Source organism: Betta splendens, chromosome 10 (genome assembly GCF_900634795.4).
Source record: "Betta splendens chromosome 10, fBetSpl5.4, whole genome shotgun sequence".
In the NCBI taxonomy this organism is placed as follows: Eukaryota; Metazoa; Chordata; class Actinopteri; order Anabantiformes; family Osphronemidae; genus Betta; species Betta splendens.
The window spans coordinates 8,190,055-8,210,628 of record NC_040890.2 but is presented as its reverse complement, the minus strand read 5'-3'; the positions used below and the strand labels follow the sequence as shown (position 1 = coordinate 8,210,628).

The window sequence follows — 20,574 nt, the reverse complement described above, 5'->3', positions numbered from 1 at the left end:
CATTTTTCTTCTTTACGTTGCTCGTTGTGGTTATATTGATGTATCTGCAGAGTGTAACAAGCAGGCTGATGACCTCCAGCACATGCAGAATGAGGATGGGTGTTATGGTGACAGCAGAGATTGAAAAATTAACACCTATATATACAAAGACTAAGATTTGTTGACTTGACATATTGATCTGGAGACTTAAAATATGAAAATGATAGTTACTGTATGTTATTTTTACTGCAAAAATACATTTCACATCCCTCCATTGGTGCTGGATCCCAGCTGTTACTGCAGAGGTGGACACACCCTGGACAGGTCCCCAGTTTATCACAGGGCCTGATGCGCATTTGTGTATTTCTATAATGATGTCCGCCCAAGCTTGTCATCTCATTTCATTTAATGCTTCAGTAAGACGCTGCACCTTTTGCAAGCGTTTCTGTCTCCAGCGATGGCCAGCTGGCTAATTTTCAACTTCAGTTCTTTGGCAAGATGCTCTAAATGCAATGAAGGGATGGACAACAAGATGTCGTAAAGAGCAGCAACGGCAACAAAACGAGTGCAGACGCTTTGCAGAGCGGGGGAAAGTTTAGCACAAAGAGGCACAAACTGCATCATACTGACGAAAAAAAAACAGCTTATCGGTGCAAATAAACCCGAAAATGGTTATTGTTCGAATTTTGATCAAATGTAAAACGATAGAGTTACAACTCAAATATCATCCAAATACAAGCAAGTTCAAGCCATTCTAAACCTTTGTCTTACTGTAAGTGTTCGGCTTTGTGTGGTGACCAGCCTTGTCTCTGGAACTTAACTAGATTTCAAATCCCAACCCCTGACACCATTACCATACGCTGGAGTCTCCTCCTCCCTTCCTCCGGTGGGATTATCCAAACGTGACTGAATGAGCCTCTTTGGGATCCCACTGTTATCTCAGCTGTTCATCATATTCACAGACAGAATCAGAAAAAAAAACAGGATTGTCAGTAATTAATAATCATCAAGCTCCTATTATTTGTTTAACCTGACATTACTCTCTATACAAACCTCACCCAGTTACAGTCTGAGTAAGGCTCTAAATGTGTTGAGGAAGTTTGCTCTCATTTTGTTTAACACAAGCCTTTTTCCAGTCGTTCCCTTCCTCAACTCTGGCTGCTGATTAGCTCACATTGATCTGACCAAATGGCTCTGTGACCCACCTAGCATAAAATGAGCAAAATGTGTTCGCAGAGTGCCACAAAACACAACACTGACTCTAAATGATCTTTCCCACTAGATGCCAATTTGGTCCTTGGAAATGACTCAGTAAACACTTTGGAGGCCTGACGATCCATCTTGAGAGGCGTTGTGCAGTTTTTACTCTGGTTTGTAATGACCTGCACACTGGCCGCGAAGAAGCATCGCAGCAGCAGTGACGCTGTGATTCAGGCGACCGTGGACAGTGGGGCGTATTTCATTGAGCCCATCTGGCCCGTTTGAAAGTGTTGCTGAGTCTCCGAGAGGCGGTGGGGCGGAGGAACAGGCAGGGTGATGGATGGGGCGATGGATGCGAGGGGAGGGGAGAAGATGAGAGTGCAGATTTGGGGAGGGAGAGGAGTTGAATCTCTGCACTTGGCTACAGCACACTGCTCTGCCTGTTTTCACAGCAAGCGCTCGGCTCTGGCCCCCGACCAGCTTCAGGCAACTGATGTGTCTGGAGCCCACAGCCCACCTCCTCACCCGGTTCTCTTTACCTCCCTGATATTTTGGCTCAGGCCTCTCATTCACTGCCTCTTTGGTTTGGCTGTGACCTCTGGGTTTTCTTACCTTCGCTTTCTGCTTCTCTGCCGTCGGCCCTGTTCTCCGGGCTTCCGGTGGGCCAGAGGGGTGTAGGATAGGACCAGGGCCTCCAGGTTTCCATAGTGATACTTTGTGTTCTGATGTCATTAGTATTGACGCTGTGCCGCTAGGCCAAGCTGTCCTGGCACAGAGGCTGTTTACGGTTTAGCCCGGACCAAAACATTTATTAATATGAATCGTGTGTCTGTCTGATTAATGTGGTCTTAAAATGCAGGTTTAAGCAGTATACAGAGAAAAATATGTTCAACTTCATTGTCCAATGAGCTGGATTTTATTAGGAAGCAGCGTGCTCTGGATCCAGGAGCTGGATTTGCACCAGGGACACGCTTGGCACAGTGGAAATGTCTGTTTCTGTCTGTCTGCTCACTGTACGATTACTGAAGCTTGTCTAAGAGTTGACTCCCCTTCCTGCGGCTGCTTCACTGCCTCGTCTGTCTGAGGAGACCGACGTCTCTCAGAAGTGCATGTTTGCTTGTCTCTGCCCGTGTGTGTGTGTGTGTGTGTGTGTGTGTGTGTGTGTGTGTGTGAGACCTCATTCATCTGAGGCGACTGGTCCGAACTCAGGACTGTTTCCACGTCCCCTCCTCTTGCAGATTGCTCAGCTCAGAGCTGCAGAAAATCAGATCACAGGTTGTGGCCTCTGCGTTGCGGGTCTAATTAGTTCTGCTTGGTGACAGAGGTCAGAGGTGGATGAAATATGGATCCCATGTTGATGCTCTCATGTGAGGTGTGCACAACCATTATGTTGTTCCTACATAAATAAATCCTCTGCATCAGCCTCATTATTTGAGGTTTGTAATTGTGATTTATTTATTTTATACATTTTGGCCTTATGTACTTTTTCTCCTCCTGCATATTAATACTGGGATGTACCACAAAATCCATTTACCGTGACTAATTTATTCCCTGGTGGATACCCTGAGAAATGCACCTCGACCCTTAAACCTTCAGTTTATCTAATTTCAGCAAAGACAGACCCATAAAAGCTTTTATGCTGAGTATAACTCTAATTTCATGTACGTGTACATTATGGACGCAAGCACTGCAAATGAACTGTGACTTGCTCTGTCCACTTCAATGGTGCCAGCTGAGGCCACTGTGTGTGCTGCAGTACCCGCTGTGGCCAGGTGGTGGTGCTCTATGATCAGCTCTGCCGCGCACTGACGCGCTTTTGCTCATGATACTATGAGCTTAATTTCCTCCTTGTAAAATGTACAAAACATACAGAATAGAATAGAATAGAATAAAACAAAACATAACATTATTTATTCATAGAGCATCTCACTCACAGCAACACACATAGAGACAGACAACCACTTATGACATGATATATGAAAATAGAATAACAGTCTAACAGATATGAGAGTGATATATAAATGTCCTGTGGTTCATTGATGTGTTGGAGGTTTGATATTGCATATTATTTTATTGTTTCCTCATATCCCTTCACATCAACAGAAGCAAGTGTTTCTGACAGGCGGCCAGCAGGATAAACAGACAGATGGACGGAGCACTTTTGCCAGCACGCCTCACTCTCAGCTAGATCTGAAATGGTGGGTCCCTGAGGCTACTTTGCAACAGGGCTCCCTCATGGTGAATCAATACATCGAGCAGTAAAAATTAAGCCCTGTTCAAATGAGAAACTGCCTCTGTGAGCCCATCGACATGTTTCTATTAAAACAAGTGGCATGAATTTAACCGCGCAGTGGTCGGAGGCTGATCCCACTTTAAGCCCATGTGTGTGAGGGGGCTTTTGTGTGTGTTTAGCTGCGAGAAACGTGGGGATGGACAGCTTGCCACCCTATGGGCACCACGACTGCACTCTAACCGTGATCCACGCTGGCAGCTGCTCTGCCAAATGGGATTTTCCTGGAGATTACAGCCTCTAAGTGTGACACGCTTGCATGTGTTTGTCTTTGTTGTTGACGGAGAATGTCTGCGGACTATTGTAATGAAGCCGTGTGTGCTTTTAAATTGTGTGTGTGTGTGTGTGTGGGGGGGGGGGGGTGTTAGTCTTGAACTGGGGTGAACAGAGAACATGTTCTCTTGTCACATGGGGCTGGTTGCAACACTGGTGAATGGCTGCAGGGAAACCTCTCTGGCACGCTGGGATGGCGGGGGGCGTGTTCGGATGTGGGGTCAGGCTTTTTCCACGCTGCTGTTACTCTTATTAGCAACGTTAGCTCATGTTGGATATGTAACCTGGCTGATTTAGTGCTTACCCACACACAGCAGGTACAAGGCAGGTAGTTGACTCATTTCACAAGCGTTAACGTTTGTAAGTGAAACTATTGGTTGATTAGTGAAATGATAGCAAATTACACAGCATCTATATCTAGTTTAACGGACTTAGTTTAAAATAAAAATAATAAACTGATCATAGGAAAAACAAGTTGCTTGAAGGCACCAACCTTTAATAGGCCAGATAAGAAATAGATTGAGGAAAATGGTTTGCAGATTTAGATTAATAAAACAACCATTGGATTCTACAGCAAATTGTTTTAATAATAAATAAATCAGATTTAGATGAACTCATCTACAGTCTTCACATTTACTTACTTAAGGGAAAATCAATCTTTAACAAACATCACAGAGGTCAGCCATTGTTTTCTTGGTTAATTATTACATTTGTGTCCGTCTGAAACAAGAAACAGAGCTCGGGTGCTTTAGCACGGATCCCTGACCATGTCAAGGAAAGGTGGCTTTGTAGTTGCTAACCTGCTTAACCTACTTCCTTCAAACAGGTCTTATCTGTCCAGAGAAGGAAAGGGCTGTGGGTTATATATAGCACGCTTAACAACAGGCACACTGTGCGTCCAGCCTTTCTAAGCAGCACAAGCCGTCGGGTGCTTTGTTGCTCTCCTGTACATAACCACCCCCCCCCCTTCCAATGCATCGCTGATCATTCCGCTAATGAAATGAAGCTTCACTCCCAACACGGACTCCTCATGTTCGCCCCATTAACCCAACTGGTAGCAAATGTGTTGGGATGCACTGGAACCATTATTGAGATGAATATGACTAAAAATAATGACATTTTAAGATCTTAATTGTCCAATTATGTAGACAGCTGTTACGCTGCATTGCAATGCCAGTTCAATTGCAGTTCCCTAGCAACCGGAGGGGTACAATGCAATGATTTTCTGGTAAGTGACATCATTTCCCCTCAGCGAGAGGAGGCTGTGGATGCACAAACAACCTGAATGTGCTGGATGTCTCTGCAGCTTCAGGCTGCCTGGAACGCAGCGATGCCACAGAAGCAGCTGCGAGTGTGTCTGCGCGTGCGATTGTGTCCGCGGTCCTCGTTCGTCCATCAGGGCCCACAAGCGCACGCGTGCCCTCGAGGCGCCGCCATTCGCCGGGCTGCGCCGCTGCAAACAAAATCATTTCACTTGATTAATTTTCATCTAAAATGCTCCGTCCCGTTGCTAATCATTGTACACACATTCTTTTCAATTAATTCATTATCAAGGGAGGAGGAGAGTGGGGTGGGTGGGTGGGGGGGGGGGGGGGGGGGGGGGGGGGTGGGGGGGGGGGCTGTTGGGGGAGGGGGGGGAAAGGAGATTCAGGGGGGAAACAGAAAATCCAATCCTGCTGGTCCGAGGTCTCGGAGCGATGGAGCATTAGTCTCATCCTGGTGTAATTGGAATGGCACCAGGAGTAAAGCCTGCTGATTTAGGGATGGCCTCCAGGCTTGATTTAATGCCCTTTAACAAAACTATGCATCCATCTTTTATATCTTCCCGTGCTTTTCCACTCTCCAGTTCTCTAGGCTTCTCCATACCCCCCCCCCCCCCCCCCCCCCCCCCCCACACACACACACACACACACACACTACACACACACACACACACACACACACACACACACACACGGCCTCATACTGTACAGTGTCTCCATCTGTAGTCTATTACTAGAGCAGCAGCCACATTGGGTGTATTTTTAAATGCACGATGCTATAAACAGCCAGCATTTTGCAGCTTTTTACTCATTTACACACACACACACACACATGAACACGAGCGGCTGTGCTATAATCTCGAGCGTTTGTGCTTCAGTGCTGAATAAATGTCTCCAGAGAAGCGAGCAGGAGAAAAGGGCAGCGTAAGCAGGTGTATTCAGGCCAGGGTGCTGCATCCCTGGGGTTCGCTGCTGCTCAGTCCCCTGACAGATGGACTGCCAGGACAATCCTATTACCCCCATGTGTTTAGCTGTTCTTAATGCCGCGATGGGTTGCATGGCTAATGAGAGGCAATGAATGCTCGGAGGGAGCGTCTCGTGCTATAGAGTAATGGTTTGTTTAATAAGACAGAGGTGATCTAAAACCAATAAACAAGCAGGGGAAATTACAGCTGTGCAGACTTTATAGACTGAGCTGCAGTCATGCAGCGGAGCGGGTGTCGAACCAAACACAACGAGCTTTACTGGAGATAGTAAATGTGTTTGGAAATTTATCATTCCACTTTATTATGATGGGATATAATTAACATGCGCACCGTTGTATAAACCAATAATGGATCAGTGGGTTCTGCCCACATCTACTCTAACGTGCAAACGCATCAAATATGCATGTGGTCTTAAAGGGAAAGTCAGGCCTTCAGACAACTCTATTAAGTCTGACTTAATCATTCTGCACTGGTGCAAATCTATGTCTCATAATAATTCACTGTTAGAAACGACGGGTTCCTTGATACAACAGTTTGACACAATTAATTAATTTATAAATGAGCTACTAGAGGCTTTTTACATGTTTGTATTCAAACATTATGGGAGATGAGGGCATGTGACGCGGCGCTGCCAAACATCTCCGCTCCGTGTGGAAGCGTTTGGTCATGTATGTTGCTTGGTATGCAGACGGCGCCCTTGCCTACGCCAGCGTCTCCGGGTCAAGCAATTACCACACATCAAGGAAAGCAATTGGCCATGACTAAAATATCATTGCCACGTGAAGGTGTTCCTGTGTTGCTGCTAGAACCTAATTTAACCCACTTTGTCCACGCGACGGAGGAGAATTGAGGACACGCTCTCCAATCATGGGGTGGGGGGGGGGGGGGTTCCCACAAGTCTGACATACATCAGATGGGCTGTAGACGCACTGTCACTGGTGTCTACTGGTGGGAGTGGGGTGTAATGAGCGAGAGGAGAGAGGCAGCAGTGGAGAATAAGTGGCTGGAGGTCCAGAGGAGAGGAGCAATAAATGAAAGCAGGGGGGTGAGCTTTGATTAAATGTCTGGACTGATGAGAGCTAAAGGAGCCAAACTGCTTTTCTTATCAAAGTTCGAGATGTTTCCAAGCAGCCCAGTAGGTTGTGTGGTCCCATTGTGAGGACTGATTCGAGCGAAAGAGGCGATGGAAGCAAGCAGGGGAGGCGGCGGATGGTGGATGTTATTAGAGAGACAGCATTGATCCCTGGCTTTGACTTGGAGCAGCATCTCCCACTTACGCCTTCATTATACAGTCAAATATCTGGGTGCCTTGAGATGCTGCTCCCGCCCCTCCTCTGTCTGCGGCTGCTTCCAGGAGCATTCTGACAAACCTCAACCTTTCATCCAAGCCGCTTCATTCCTCTAATTCCATTGTTTCTGCCGCTCAGCTGTAACTTAGCCCGCGTCTTTGTTCCGCGCGCTCCTTTTGTCCTCGTAGACACTGTTTAAATATTGATAGAGGCGAGGAGCTCCGTTGACCGCTCAGTCAGATCCGGCAGGGTCAAGGTTGGCGGCGCTTCTCCGCAGATTTCATCAGAGGAGCAGGGGGCTGTAAATATGAAGGCATGTGCATCACGGGCCGCCGCTGACTCTCCAGCAGCCTTCATTATCCGCCTGCGTGGATAATGCGCCTAATGTATTCAGGTGGAGATGGAGGTTGGAGGGCGATGGGGTGTAAAATAGCATTTGTAGCGAGGCCTTGTTTTTTTTTTTTGTTTTTTTTTGCTATGAGCAACCTGCCTCCTTCACAGCCGGATCCCCATTAGAAGAGGGGCAGAGGACTGCATTTGCACATGCTCCCGTGGATTATGGAGCTAATGCATTTAGGAGAGGGGGCTTCCCAATCTCTTTATGGCTGCTGCTGATGTGCGCTGAGGCTCGCGCTGGGGAGAAACCCTGTCCCTTTGTGGAAGTAGGGAGATTTGGGGTAAAGTGAGTAGATAAGGGCTGGGATGCACTGCAAGCACATGCCGAACACACACAGGCAGTATTAAAGATTACGGGATGACCAGGGGAAAGCTTGTGTGTTTGTGTGTGTGTGTGTGTGTGTGTGTGTGTGTGTGTGTGTGTGTGTGTGTGTGTGTGTGTGTGTGTGTGTGTGTGTGTGTGTGTGTGTGTGTGTGTGTGTGTGTGGCTTTATTAAACTCGTGGAAATGAGATATTTCCATAAATGGGTGCAGACGACTGCAGCCCTACTAATCTAATTAATCAGCATAGAGGTTTTTTCATTTTCCTCTGCCTTCCCTCTCCCCTTTCTGTTGCTTTCATCCAGTTCACTCCCCTCTGACGCCTCTGTCTGCCCTGATTTCTCTGAATCTGAACTTCATGTTCTCTTTCAGTTCTGGGGGCACAGACGTGCCATATAATGTGCCTCCTGTACCATCGCATCGGTGCATCTAGTTGACGCCTCCTGACTGGTGAATGAGTCGCAGGCCGCTGTGTAGGTCAATGCAGCTGTTGGATCTGAACCTGGGTGGTGGTCATGGTGCTGCGGGGGAGCAGGTTCTGAAAAAAAGGACCTTCACTTTTACTGCCTGTGCTCTTTAAAGCGCCAGCATGGGAGGGGCGCTTCTTTGCTGAGGCGCAACAGCAGCAGCATCACAGCTCTGCGCTATCTGGCACAGTGAGTCAGCTGTGCTGATCATAGGCACCGGCTCGCTGTCACGAATGAATGGAAGGAGAGAAAGAGAGGAGACCCTGAAGGATCGAGAGAGAGAGAGAGAGAGAGAGAGAGAGGGGAGCAGTGATGAAGCCCTGGAGAGAGTGACAACTAGGTAGCTGCTGAAATTATCGGAGCAGGCTTGACGCATAATCCCGCCCGCCCCGCCGGCACTGGGAGGGGGCAAATCTACACTGCCTGAACTCAAATCCTCCAGAAGAGATTTACGGAGCGCGCCGCTGCGGCTCCATCCACCTTATAGAGAGCGGACGTAGCGTTGGTTGCTTTCCCGTCGGCTGCAGCCCCACAGACGTTAACTACCCGACGCTAAAAGGACGTATTGCGCTTTAATAGGGGACTGAGTCCTGCTGGAATCGCCGCGTCGCGCACGGAGGGCTGTTTGATGCGCCCTGAGGCGCAGACGGGACCCGTCCGCACGCCGACGCCATCGTCACCGGCATCGCAGGTGGTTTTGACTCGCGTTGGTTACACCGGAGCTCTGGAGCCATGACAGGTCCCCCGCTGGTCCCGCGGCCCGCCTGCTGACGGTACCCGGCAGGATGGGAGCAGGTCTTCCGCTTTTAGGATCCCGAACCAGCCGATTTATCAATGGAGGAGGAGAGTGATACCCGGAAAATCAACAACAGCTTCCTTCGCGACCACAACTATGCAACCGAAGGTATTTGAAACGACCGTGCTCGATTTTGGGTCATTTTTGGGTGGATGCGGTTTTACCGTCACCGCATATAACCCGAGTCCACGGCCAACTCCCTGGCGTGGATTAGCCCATTAAAGATCGCTGCTATAGCCAGAAACAGTCTGTTAGTATTTTTTGTGTTCTAGAATGAAGGAATGAAATCACATGAAATGCATTTTAACATCAATAGGTTTATTCTGCTTCGTTCAGCTTCTGGTGTCTCATTTTAGAATGGCCAAGAGGAATCAGGGCTTTAGAGCTGGGAGCAGCCGGGGGAAAACCCCCCACTATACAGCTGCTTCAGCATCTGGAGGGGGAAAAAGTGATGAAAATGTATTTTCCACACGTATTGCATGTTCACTTGTTGAGAGGACGAGACAGGGACAGGAAAGGTGGCCTAATTTCAGGAGACAGCGCGCTGAACGACGGACTCATGGATTCGCCCGCTCGCTGCTCCTGCGCACAGACACACACACACGCACGCACGCACGCACGCACGCACGCACGCACGCACACACACACACACACACACACACACACACACACACACACACACGCACGCATACACACACACACACACAGCAGACTCCTGTTTACTGGTCTGTGTAACAGTTTAATGCCGAATAGTTCCCTCATGCTCCACCAGTCAGCTCCACCTATTTGCCACAAGCTGTTCAGGGCATCGATGGACATAAAAGGCTGATTTACAGGTAGAGGCTCTCATTAATCTCATTACTGGCTCAGTCCCCGTGCAGCGATTACGCAGATCGGTTATGGACACTTACTGCTGTGCTGATATCGGTGTGATAGCGAAAGCACAGGGGCCTGAGGGCTTTCCATTACACAGACTAAACACACCATAAGGTCATTGTGTAACGCTGCGATGAAATGTTTCGCACAAGCCTATTACCCCCATGTTGTGGTTTGAAACATCCCTGTAAATTTATATTCATACCACAAGCTAATAAAGATGATGGAGACGCCTTTAACACATTTTATCACTCAGTTGCTACATTATAACATTGCAGAGCTCCTATAAGCGATGCTTCAGCCGATCCGCTGCAGATATTTTGAATACCAGACCTCAGCACAGCGGAATAGAGGCTGTTGGGAGGCACGCTGCATGTTGCTGCAGGGTGGGTCAAAGCCACCACACTTTCTTCTATTTCCCATGAGCTCAGGTTACTGATGCCACCGCCGGCTGGAGGAGAGGCAAAGTCAGCCATTTCTCCCTCCTACCTTTAATTTGACCAGAGGAGAGCGCCATCATTTGCCCGGCACTTACTGATGATTCCCCGTCACCGTTAAACACACAGTCGCCGGTTCATAGCGAGAGGAAGCGGAGTGGGGGTGGGAGTGGGTGTGATGGATATCTTTGTTTGATGTGTGCGCCGAGATGAGAAACAGGAGGGGATCTTCTCCTGCCAGCGTCTGCTTGGGTGGAATTCTCTACGTTTCGCCGTTTCACTCTGTCTTGATCATCGGCATCAGTAGAAAGCGGATTAGAGTGTTGTATGTTGTAAAGTGTGTGTCACCGTGTCCATCTGTTCCAACACAGAGTCTACTTGTGTTGTTTTTTATAGCCATAATTTATGACTGATCGTCACAGCTCATATATCATGAATGAGCATGTGTGCCCATTGACTCTGCCTGTCTGTCCTTGTCTCCTAAGTGGTTGGAAGTCGGTCTGCGCCCAGAGATCACACGGGCCGTTGTCTGGGTCCGTCACCCATCCCCATAAATCCACTGAAGTGCACATGTTCCATCAGGCCCGGTCGGTTCAGACCGTGCGGTCTCACGCACGGGTCCCAGATGAGTGCGGGGATTTCCCCCCCAGGCTGCACTCGCCCATAGGAGCGGGGCACTTTAATGATGTCACTGAGGCTGACCTTTGCCTCCAACCAATCCCACGCCTCGCTGGGTGTGTGGGCAGCTACTTTGACTCCAATGTGACTAAAACCCTGCCGGTCATCCGTATTCAGCTATGAAATTTCTGGAAGCAGCGTTTCCACGGAGACGTCATTGTTGTGTACAGTGCATCTTGCAGATGGCGTGTGTGGCGCCGGGATGGATGGTTCAGGTCTTGTTGCGGATGTGCACCAGCGTGTGAGTCAATGGACTGTTACGCTCCTACAACGTCTCAGTTCATTTTCATAATCTCCACCTTGGATGTTTCAGTAATGGATAAAATTGTCAAATAGCAGAACCTCACATTATGCGTTGAAATGTAAATGGATCCCCCGCTGTGAGGCAGACCTTACCTCATGTCTGCTTTGATATTGATTTCTGGTCCTCTACAATTTAGCCAGTGGAACAATGACCTTACGATCTATTGGCAGGACATGTAATCCCTTCCTCCGTCTCTCCGCCGGCCTCTCTGTTTCCTTTTCCTTTCTTGCCTTTGCTACTTATCCATGTATATCTGTCTGATGCGACCACAGGCTTGTGTGTGATGTGACCCGTCTCCCTCCACTGAATACTGATGCAGGCCCGTAACAGGCAGCGCACAACCTTTATTGCCGCTGCAGATGAGAGCTGTGCCAAGGCAAACGGCCTGGGGCCCCACTTTAGGACCCCGGCATGAAAAGACTTAGCCCACCATACCCCCAGGTCCCATCCATTATTCACAGCGAAACACTCGGAACGCAGAGCCCCGCCTCTGTGGAAGATAATGTCTATGTGTGTGTGTGTGTGTGTGTGTGTGTGTAGGGGGGAGTCGGGTGCTTAATGGCAAGCTGTGAAGTTGGGGCAAGTCACACTCCTTATTCAGCAGCTGCTTTCATCCCCTGATTAGCTTCTTATTAAGTCTGCAGCTCCATGAAAATTTAATGAGAAGTTATTAAAGAATACCCATGGTGTTGCTACTGTAGGATGATTACAAAAATATCCTCCTTCTCAACCGCCGAGCAGCCGCCCGGCCGGCGGATCCGAGGCGCTGCTGTGATCGATGTGGCTGAAGCCGAGGCAGCGTTTGACCTTTGTGGACTTTATCATACGATACGTTTGTGAGTTGTGATTCCGGAGTCCTGGCGGCGAAGAGGTTGTCAGTGCCGATTCCTCGTGTTCTGGTGATAAGGTCAGAGTGGATACAGGATGCGGGTCTGCACGACAGCGTTCGCATCTTTGATTCGCCTCAGCCTTGAACACGGGCGAGATGAAAGGGACTGCATTAAGGCGACGCAGGCAGACAGATACGGAGGGAGGGACGGCTTTTGTTTTGGTGCTGGATTAGAATTCTCGCTTCCCCTCCATCGTCCTCCGTCTCCGGCTTCCCTTTCTGAGAGAATACCAAACGAAACCAAGCCTCGCGGCATCGCCTGCGCCGATTGATCAGCGATTTTCGCCCCCTCGCCCGCTGTGTTGTGTCTGCAGTCAGATGCGGGGCGGCGGTGACGCGTTAATGAAGTGTGAGGAGTGAAGCGCCGACACGTCTCGCCCGTTTCACCCTCTTAAAAAAAAAAAAAAAGAGAGAACTGCACGTACACACGTGCGGGATTACACAAAAAAAGAATACACACACTCAGACAAAAACGCGCGCGCGCACACGGTCTCGCTCTCGAGGGGCTGATCCTGAAGAAACCAGGTTAATTAGCTTGTTCACTCCACATCTTACAAAGAGTCGTGCTCTTCAGATGAAGAGAGCCGCATTGTGCGCCGCTGCTTTGTGCTCAGCTAATAAAGCCTAAAACAGCCTTAATCATATGGACCAGTAGTACGCATTGATCTCCATTGCTGCTCTCAACGGCGTGATCGCTGCAGAAATGCTGTTTCTAGACGTTGTGTGCGATCGTGTTTGGGCTCCGGGTGCTGGGAGCGAGCGCGAGCAGAATTATCCCCAGGGGCCTGATCCTTTGACGCAGCCTCCTAATCCTCTCCTCCCCGTTCACGTCGGACGCTAACAAAGCTCTTACAAGACACCACGTTGCTCGCGGCCTTCCTCTCGCCTGGAGTCAGCGTCCCCTCCTCATGCAATTGGCTCAGCAGGCAGCCACAGTGTTGCGTGTGTGTCTTACACAACCCTCCAATGTGACCGGATCGTGGCGGCGTGCGTTGTTGCCGTGTTATTTTTCTCTCCGCTGACGGGATTATGTGCCGTCTAGAGGTTAGCCAGGATGCTCCTATTTCGGTCCCTGCTTGTGTCCGCCGACGAGGATCCCGGCGCGGTCTTTCATCGACCTACTTAGAACAACAGGCCTCGCTCGCCCGGCTTCCTCGCTCACCGCCGCCGCTCCTCGCTGCTACAGTATGTGTGATAGATGATGCATGCGAGGGCATCTATAAATACGCCCGCCCGCCCCGCTCCCGTCTCCCCGCGCGTGCTTTTCATTCCAGAATCAATGCATCCGCGTTTCCATTCAACTGGCTTGACTCCCAGTTCTATATCGCTGCCTGTTGGCGTGGCCGTAATGGTGGACTTGAACAGATAAGCCTGTTTTATTTCCGCCGTGCACGCACACATCGCAGCGCCGTCCGTGTTATTGCCGGTGATGGATGCGTGTTATCCGCAGCATCTCTGTGATGCATGAAGGAGCGCTGACCTGTCGGTGTCAGACCTGGCTGCCCACAGGATTTATGGGCTTCATCTGGTTATGGCCTGCTGGTGTGTGAGCACGCGTGTGTGTGTGTGTGTGTGTGTGTGTGTGTGTGTGTGTGTGTGTGTGTGCGAGAGGGAGATAGCGGGAGAGCGGTGTGTGAGCTCACATTCGATCAGCCAAATCACCAGGCTGCTGCAAATTCCGCTCCACGCTCAACCTGCCGACGCTCACGCAACAGAAATCTGATCTGACGGCAGCAGAAGCGCTTCAGGAAGCTCTGGTCAACTCTGCTAATCAGTGCGCTTCCTCTAATGAAATTTCAAACACAATTCCATCAGTGACTTGAAGACATGATTTAAATGCATTTGCATGGGGGGAAAAAAACTTAATTTAGGGACGCGTTCCATCATGTTACTGGGCGTTTCGGCTTCACTGGCTCCCGCTGACTCTTCATTCACTGGGATGATGGAGGGATTTATTCATGTGGAAACTCGTTAAATGGCAACCATCAATTTGCTGTTTCTCCTCAGTGACTTAATTTGTTGCTGATGAAGGAAGGAAACAGGGGAGCACAACTGGGGGACTGGGTGAAGGAGGACGGGCCATAGGAAGCTTTGATAGAACCATTCTGACCACTGAGACCATCCCAGTGGCTCAAGCTGGATGGAGGTGTGAGGACACCAGTGTGAGGCTGTGAGTCTGTCATGCGGGTGATGCATTCGACAGAGACGACTATTACATGCAGCACAGCAGTGTGGTGCGTCGGTGGGGGTCTTTTAAGCTGTAATTGGGTCACAGTGTGTCTTGTCAGCGAAATGTTATTAGTTTCTAGATTGAAGTATGATTAGGAACCCCCTCAGTCAACCACTCTCCCCCATCTCCACCTTTATCAACACATCGCCTTAAAGGTCCCTCAGCTCTCATCTCCGAATGTGTCTTTCTCAATAAGGCACACACACGCGCACACACACACACACACACACACACACACACACACACACACACTCGAACACATGATGCTTCGTCATTTCCACCACTCACAGCAACTTTATGTGGAGCGCCGAGCTCGTCTGCAGGGACCCCATTGTCTAAAGTTGTGTGCTGCATTGAGCGACGCACGTTCGCCCACATGCAGTAGCAGGATTTCACTCCATTGCAGCACTCGCTCTTTCTTGTCTGCTGAATTACAGCTAGCATCAGCAACTAAGTCTGAGAGCTATTGGCACACACACACACACACATACACACATATATATACACCCCTCTGACTGCTGCTAGAGATGGAAACGGTCTCCATAGCAACGTTCCCCTCTTCTGTTCGGCGCTCCACCAGTAGCAGGTCCACAGAGGGCGTGTGTGTGTGAAGGGGGGGGGGGCACAAAACAACACACATGTACTCTCCCTTTCTCTCTCTTTCTCCATCTCCATCTAATATTATTGTCACTGTTAAGCAGAGGGCCAGCCTGTGTTACCGTGTGTGGATGTGTGTGTGCACGAGACACACATTATGCTTTCCCCTCTTAGCCTGGGGCTGTAGAATAATTACAGTCACCATTAGCCTCTCCTAAATTCAGGCAGATGTACTGTATGTGTCTGTGAGGTGGGAAGGAGCACCTACCTTAAGGGGAGGTGCATGTTATTTACTCTTGAGTTGGAGCTATACAGCGAGACACTGAGAAACGCGTGTGGAGAATAATTGCAATTATTATTTTTGTTATACCATTGATGCACAGTCCAAGTTTAAAGGTTCAGTCCTAGGTTTTTTTTTATGTAAATCAGCTGCAGCATGGGGTCACGACCAGGAGAGGAGGGATGAATGGCATTATTACTGTGGCTGCAGCATCCTTAAAAAAAGAGAAAGGGTGCAATTAAATGACAGATTGGCTCACTCCAATCAGACAAGTGGCTGAATTAGGTGATATCATGCAGTGAGTCACGCTGTGGTTTTTGTCCTAACCTATATTCCACTAAACTAGGGTATCTGTGTTGGAGAGGTCCCTGTGGGTTCGTCATGAGATTTCCCTTCCGTCCCCTGATGTGTTTTCTAGAATTCACCCCGCCACGTTTCAGTGAAATGCTTTCTTTTAGTCTGACTGGTACCTTGACAGCTTTGGGCATGTCCACACTGACATGCCCCCCCCCCTCCGCTCTGCTTCCTGTGTTGCAGCTGACATTATCTCGACGGTGGAGTTTAACTCTTCGGGGGAGCTATTGGCCACCGGGGATAAAGGAGGCAGAGTGGTTGTCTTCCAGAGGGAGCAAGAGGTAGGAAACGGCAACAATGCCGCACTAATTACACTGGCCGTCTGCTGAAAGGGGCTGAACGCTACAAACATTAAAGTGGGACTGGATGGGTTTAGACCCCCTTTAGAAGAAGAGGATTCAAATTGAAACTTTAGCTATAATAACATCCTCTTGTGTTCATTATCACTACACACTCATGTTGCAAGAGCTTTAAAGCTAGTTAGGCCACAGTAAAAACTGTATTAGAAGGCATCCTAATATTTATAATACTAATATTTAATCATCTGAAATAGGATTTCTTCGTTCGCCTCTTGCAGAGTAAGAGTCAGCCTCAGCGTCGAGGCGAGTACAATGTTTACAGCACATTCCAGAGCCACGAGCCGGAGTTTGACTACCTGAAGAGTTTGGAGATCGAGGAGAAGATCAACAAGATCAAATGGCTTCCTCAGCAGAACGCCGCCTACTTCCTGCTCTCCACCAACGGTCGGTATATCTGTGTTCATCTGTTGTTGCTATTAACAATGCCACGATGTAGAGCGGAGCTGGCTTTGTTGAATGCATGGCGACTGTGAGTGTGACCCGGTGTCATTTACCTGCCAGCATCATCGACGTATCAGCTGGAAAGACTCCATGCATCACTGCCACAGCGGGAAGATACATACATGAAACACAGCGCCACACACACACACACACACACACACACACACACACACACACACACACACACACACACACACACACACACACACACACACACACACACACACACACACACACACACACACGTCAGCAGAGAGACGTCTTGCAGATTGCAGGCTTCATGCATGGCTGCTGCAGAAGTGCTATCAGTGGCTGGAGCAGATGGCTGAGAGTCCTGTGGAGATGGCCTCGCCGCTCCGACACCAATATTCACAGCGGAAATTAAAGGAAGGGGGGGAGCAACAACCTGACTGCTGCCACCGCGCTCTTCACTGGACCAGGAAGATTGAATGTAACTGGTGGTCACGTGATGCAGAGAAGTACCCAGATGGCTGTTTCAGCCTGAGTGGCGAAATGCAGTCAACTTGTAGATTGACATCAGAGACATCACAATCTACACAGGAGCTCCCATTCATCATCCTCGCTGGCTCCTGCCCAGCCACATGCCAGATTGGCCGCCCAACCCCCCCCCCCCGCATCCATCTTCCACGTGCGGTTTGTGATCAAACTGGTCCTTATATGTGTGTGTGATGTTTCCATCCATCCCAGACAAGACGGTGAAGCTGTGGAAGATCAGCGAACGAGACAAGCGTCCGGAGGGCTACAACCTGAAGGATGAGGACGGACGAATCCGAGACCCGTCCACCATCACCTCGCTGCGGGTAAGGAGAGGTCCCCAAGCAGTCAGTCCTACACCGACCGCACACACGCTCTGGTAGAAAGCTCCGTTTATATTTACTGGCTTGGAAATAAAACACATTACAGCATTTGCACACAAAGACAGCAAGCATAGGGTTAATATGTAAAAAATGAAAGTATATAAATTTATAATCATATAAAAAGTTCTATTAATATTTCATACAATTAAATTTTAAATGTTCAAATGCACATTATTAATAATTCCTGATGTCATTTATTCAACATTAACAATCCAGTTTCAGTTAGAAATGACAAAATGGAGTCAAATAGATTTTTTCAAAATATTTTGTTTAGTGGACTCTCTAAGTGGAATTTTACCAGTAACCTATTATTCCATGGTCCCCTTTAATCTTAGCTCAGCCTCTCTGTGATGTATACAGTGGTGCATCACACCTCTAAAAGTCCAGGCCATTTTTTTTATAGAGTCGATGAATATCATATGGGCAGCGTCAGTACTGATCCAACACAGACACATCTGAGATTAGAATGACAAAAGAATGAGAGCGGGAATGAGTGATCAATACGCGCAGCGAGGTGAAGACCATGAAGGGATCATCCTCACCCCCTCTCCTTGTCATCCTTATCACTCCCCTGCCTCTTTAATATCCACACAAAACACAGGCCAGTGTGTGTGTGTGTGTGTGTGTGTGTGTGTGTGTGTGTGTGTGTGTGTGTGTGTGTGTGTGTGTGTGTCATAGTGGATTAGTGCTATATTCAGCGAGTCTGTCCCTCTTTGTCTGGCAGGCCAGGGGATCATAGCAACCTGGAGGACAGGCCGGGAACTGTGGCAATCCCGTTTAGCGCCAGCGAAATCTGCGCAGGGGTGAAAGTACAGAGGGGCTTTTAAATATCATTGAATATCATTAAAATATTTTTGAAAATAATTAGAATTCTTAAAAACACAGTTTTTTTTTATATTATTATTGATATTGCAAGGAGAGAAGGAGCCATCTGGTCTCTGTGAAGGTACAGGGGCAGAGTGAACATGGTGGCTGTCAGTGTTCGGGGGTTATGGGTTAATACGATCCGTGTCTCTCTGGACAGTCGGTGAAAGACATGGAAATGAAGTGACACCCATGGAGAGACAGCGGCCCGCTGGGCTGCCATGTCTCTCTGATGGTGCCAGCGACGCGCGGGAGGAAGAGGGAAGAAGCGTTCGATTTGTTCGCGCCCCCCCCCCCCCCCCTCCTCTCGCTCTTTGTCTGGGTTTTATCTGGCCAGCGGGGGGTTGCATGCAGACTGGTGCTGAGCATCTTTGAAGCCCGAGCAGCACTGTGCCACTCCGTGTGTGTGTGTGTGTATGAGCTCATCTTAATTCTGCAGAGTTCAGTTATCATTCCTCAGCAGCGCCCAGCGATGCCCTCTGGCCATCTTTCTTTCCACCTCCTTCGCTTACTGTCCTTTTCCTCCATTTCTTTCTCTCTCTCTCACACACACGCACACGCACAACAGATCACTTCTTCAGCAGTTACACAGAGAGAGGTGGGGGCAGACATGATCACTGACTCGCTGTGTAGCAAACAGATATTCAGAGTGTGATTGAACCGTCTCATCAAACAGACCCACAGCCCCTCAGTCACTGCCTCTGTTTCATTAAGATTTGTGAGTAAATGTCATATGAATCCCTGGAGCCATAAAGTCTCACACACACACACACACACACACACACACACACACACACACACACACACACACACACACACACACACACACACACACACACACACACACACACACACACATGCACACACGTTCTGTATATTTACACACAGATAATTCCTTGATAGGCAACCACGTGCACGCACAGACAAATATCTGAAAAGCCTCTAGGAACTTGTGCATAACATTGAATGATAATTGCAAAACACATCAAAGCCAGAGAGGAATCATTTTTCTTGCATTTTTAATGGGTTCTCCTGCTTTAAACTGTGTTCTAACGGACCCGTCCTCACCCTCAGGTGCCAGTGCTGCAGCCCATGGACTTGATGGTGGAGGCTACAGCCCGGCGTGTGTTCAGCAATGCACACACCTACCACATCAACTCCATCTCCGTCAACTCCGACCTTCAGACGTTCATCTCCACCGATGACCTCAGGATAAACCTGTGGAACCTGGAGATCACCGATCGCAGCTTCAGTATCCTCTACTCGGCTGTTTGACTTCAGGCTAGGACCCATTCATCAGGCTGTGTTTTCTGTCCCCTGAAGGCGTCGGTCCAGTTTGTGATGACAAAGTCAATCCTTAGCAGGTTTCTCTCAGACATCGTGGACATTAAGCCCGGAAACATGGAGGAGCTGACGGAGGTGATCACCTCGGCGGAGTTCCACCCGCAGCAGTGTCACACCTTTGCCTACAGCAGCAGCAAGGGCTCCATACGCCTGTGTGACATGAGACAGGCCGCGCTCTGTGACCGACACTGCAAATGTAGGTATCCGCTCCATTAGTAGTAATATTAGAGAGCTAGATTTCAACCAGAGGTCCTAATGATCTGTATTCCTGGGGTGGAGGCAGTGCTGCGTGCTCCTGCTGACATCTTGAACTCGTGTCTATACAGCGTCTGATCCACTTGCAGCTTCACACCCAGTGTTTGCCTTTCAGCTTTGACGTGCAACCAGGATTGATAACACGTCCATCACTCCCCCCGCGTGTCTCTAACAATGAATCCAAAGCTGAACATCGGCCGCACACACTTTGGCTGAATGAATAATGAATACATTGACATTTCGGCTGGGAAATCGATGGCTTAAGAGCAACGGCATTAGCCCCTCGTGGACACACCTTGTTCAATAATGCCAGTCATTTCCTCAGACATATTGATGAGCTCGCTGGACCGTGCACTGGTGGGCCGTGCACTGGTGTCGGCCCGTTTAGTTTAGATGGGTTGGATTTGGGTGAATGCAGAATCGTGGTACTGGCACATCTGCTGCAATTGATGGACATCAGCACACACCTGTCTTTCTTCGACAGGTGCCTGCAGCTTGCACCCCCCCCCCCCCCCCCCACACACACACA

The 20,574-nt window shown here is 49.0% G+C and overlaps 1 protein-coding gene across 3 annotated transcripts in view; it reads left to right on the top strand.

The window, feature by feature from the left end:
• The window catches only part of LOC114864739 (serine/threonine-protein phosphatase 2A 55 kDa regulatory subunit B beta isoform), a 30,967-nt gene that overhangs the window by 6,483 nt on the left and 3,910 nt on the right, over positions 1–20,574 (top strand). For 2 of the 3 annotated variants that reach the window (XM_029165690.3, XM_055512518.1), the window contains exons 2-6: positions 16,088–16,185; positions 16,482–16,647; positions 17,413–17,525; positions 19,521–19,698; positions 19,822–19,986. In XM_029165690.3, coding sequence (XP_029021523.1) covers positions 16,088–16,185; positions 16,482–16,647; positions 17,413–17,525; positions 19,521–19,698; positions 19,822–19,986 — 720 coding nt within the window. Of the gene's footprint in view, positions 1–8,615; positions 9,368–16,087; positions 16,186–16,481; positions 16,648–17,412; positions 17,526–19,520; positions 19,699–19,821; positions 19,987–20,574 lie in introns of those variants that run through there. The other variant, XM_029165689.3, reaches the window with a different exon arrangement.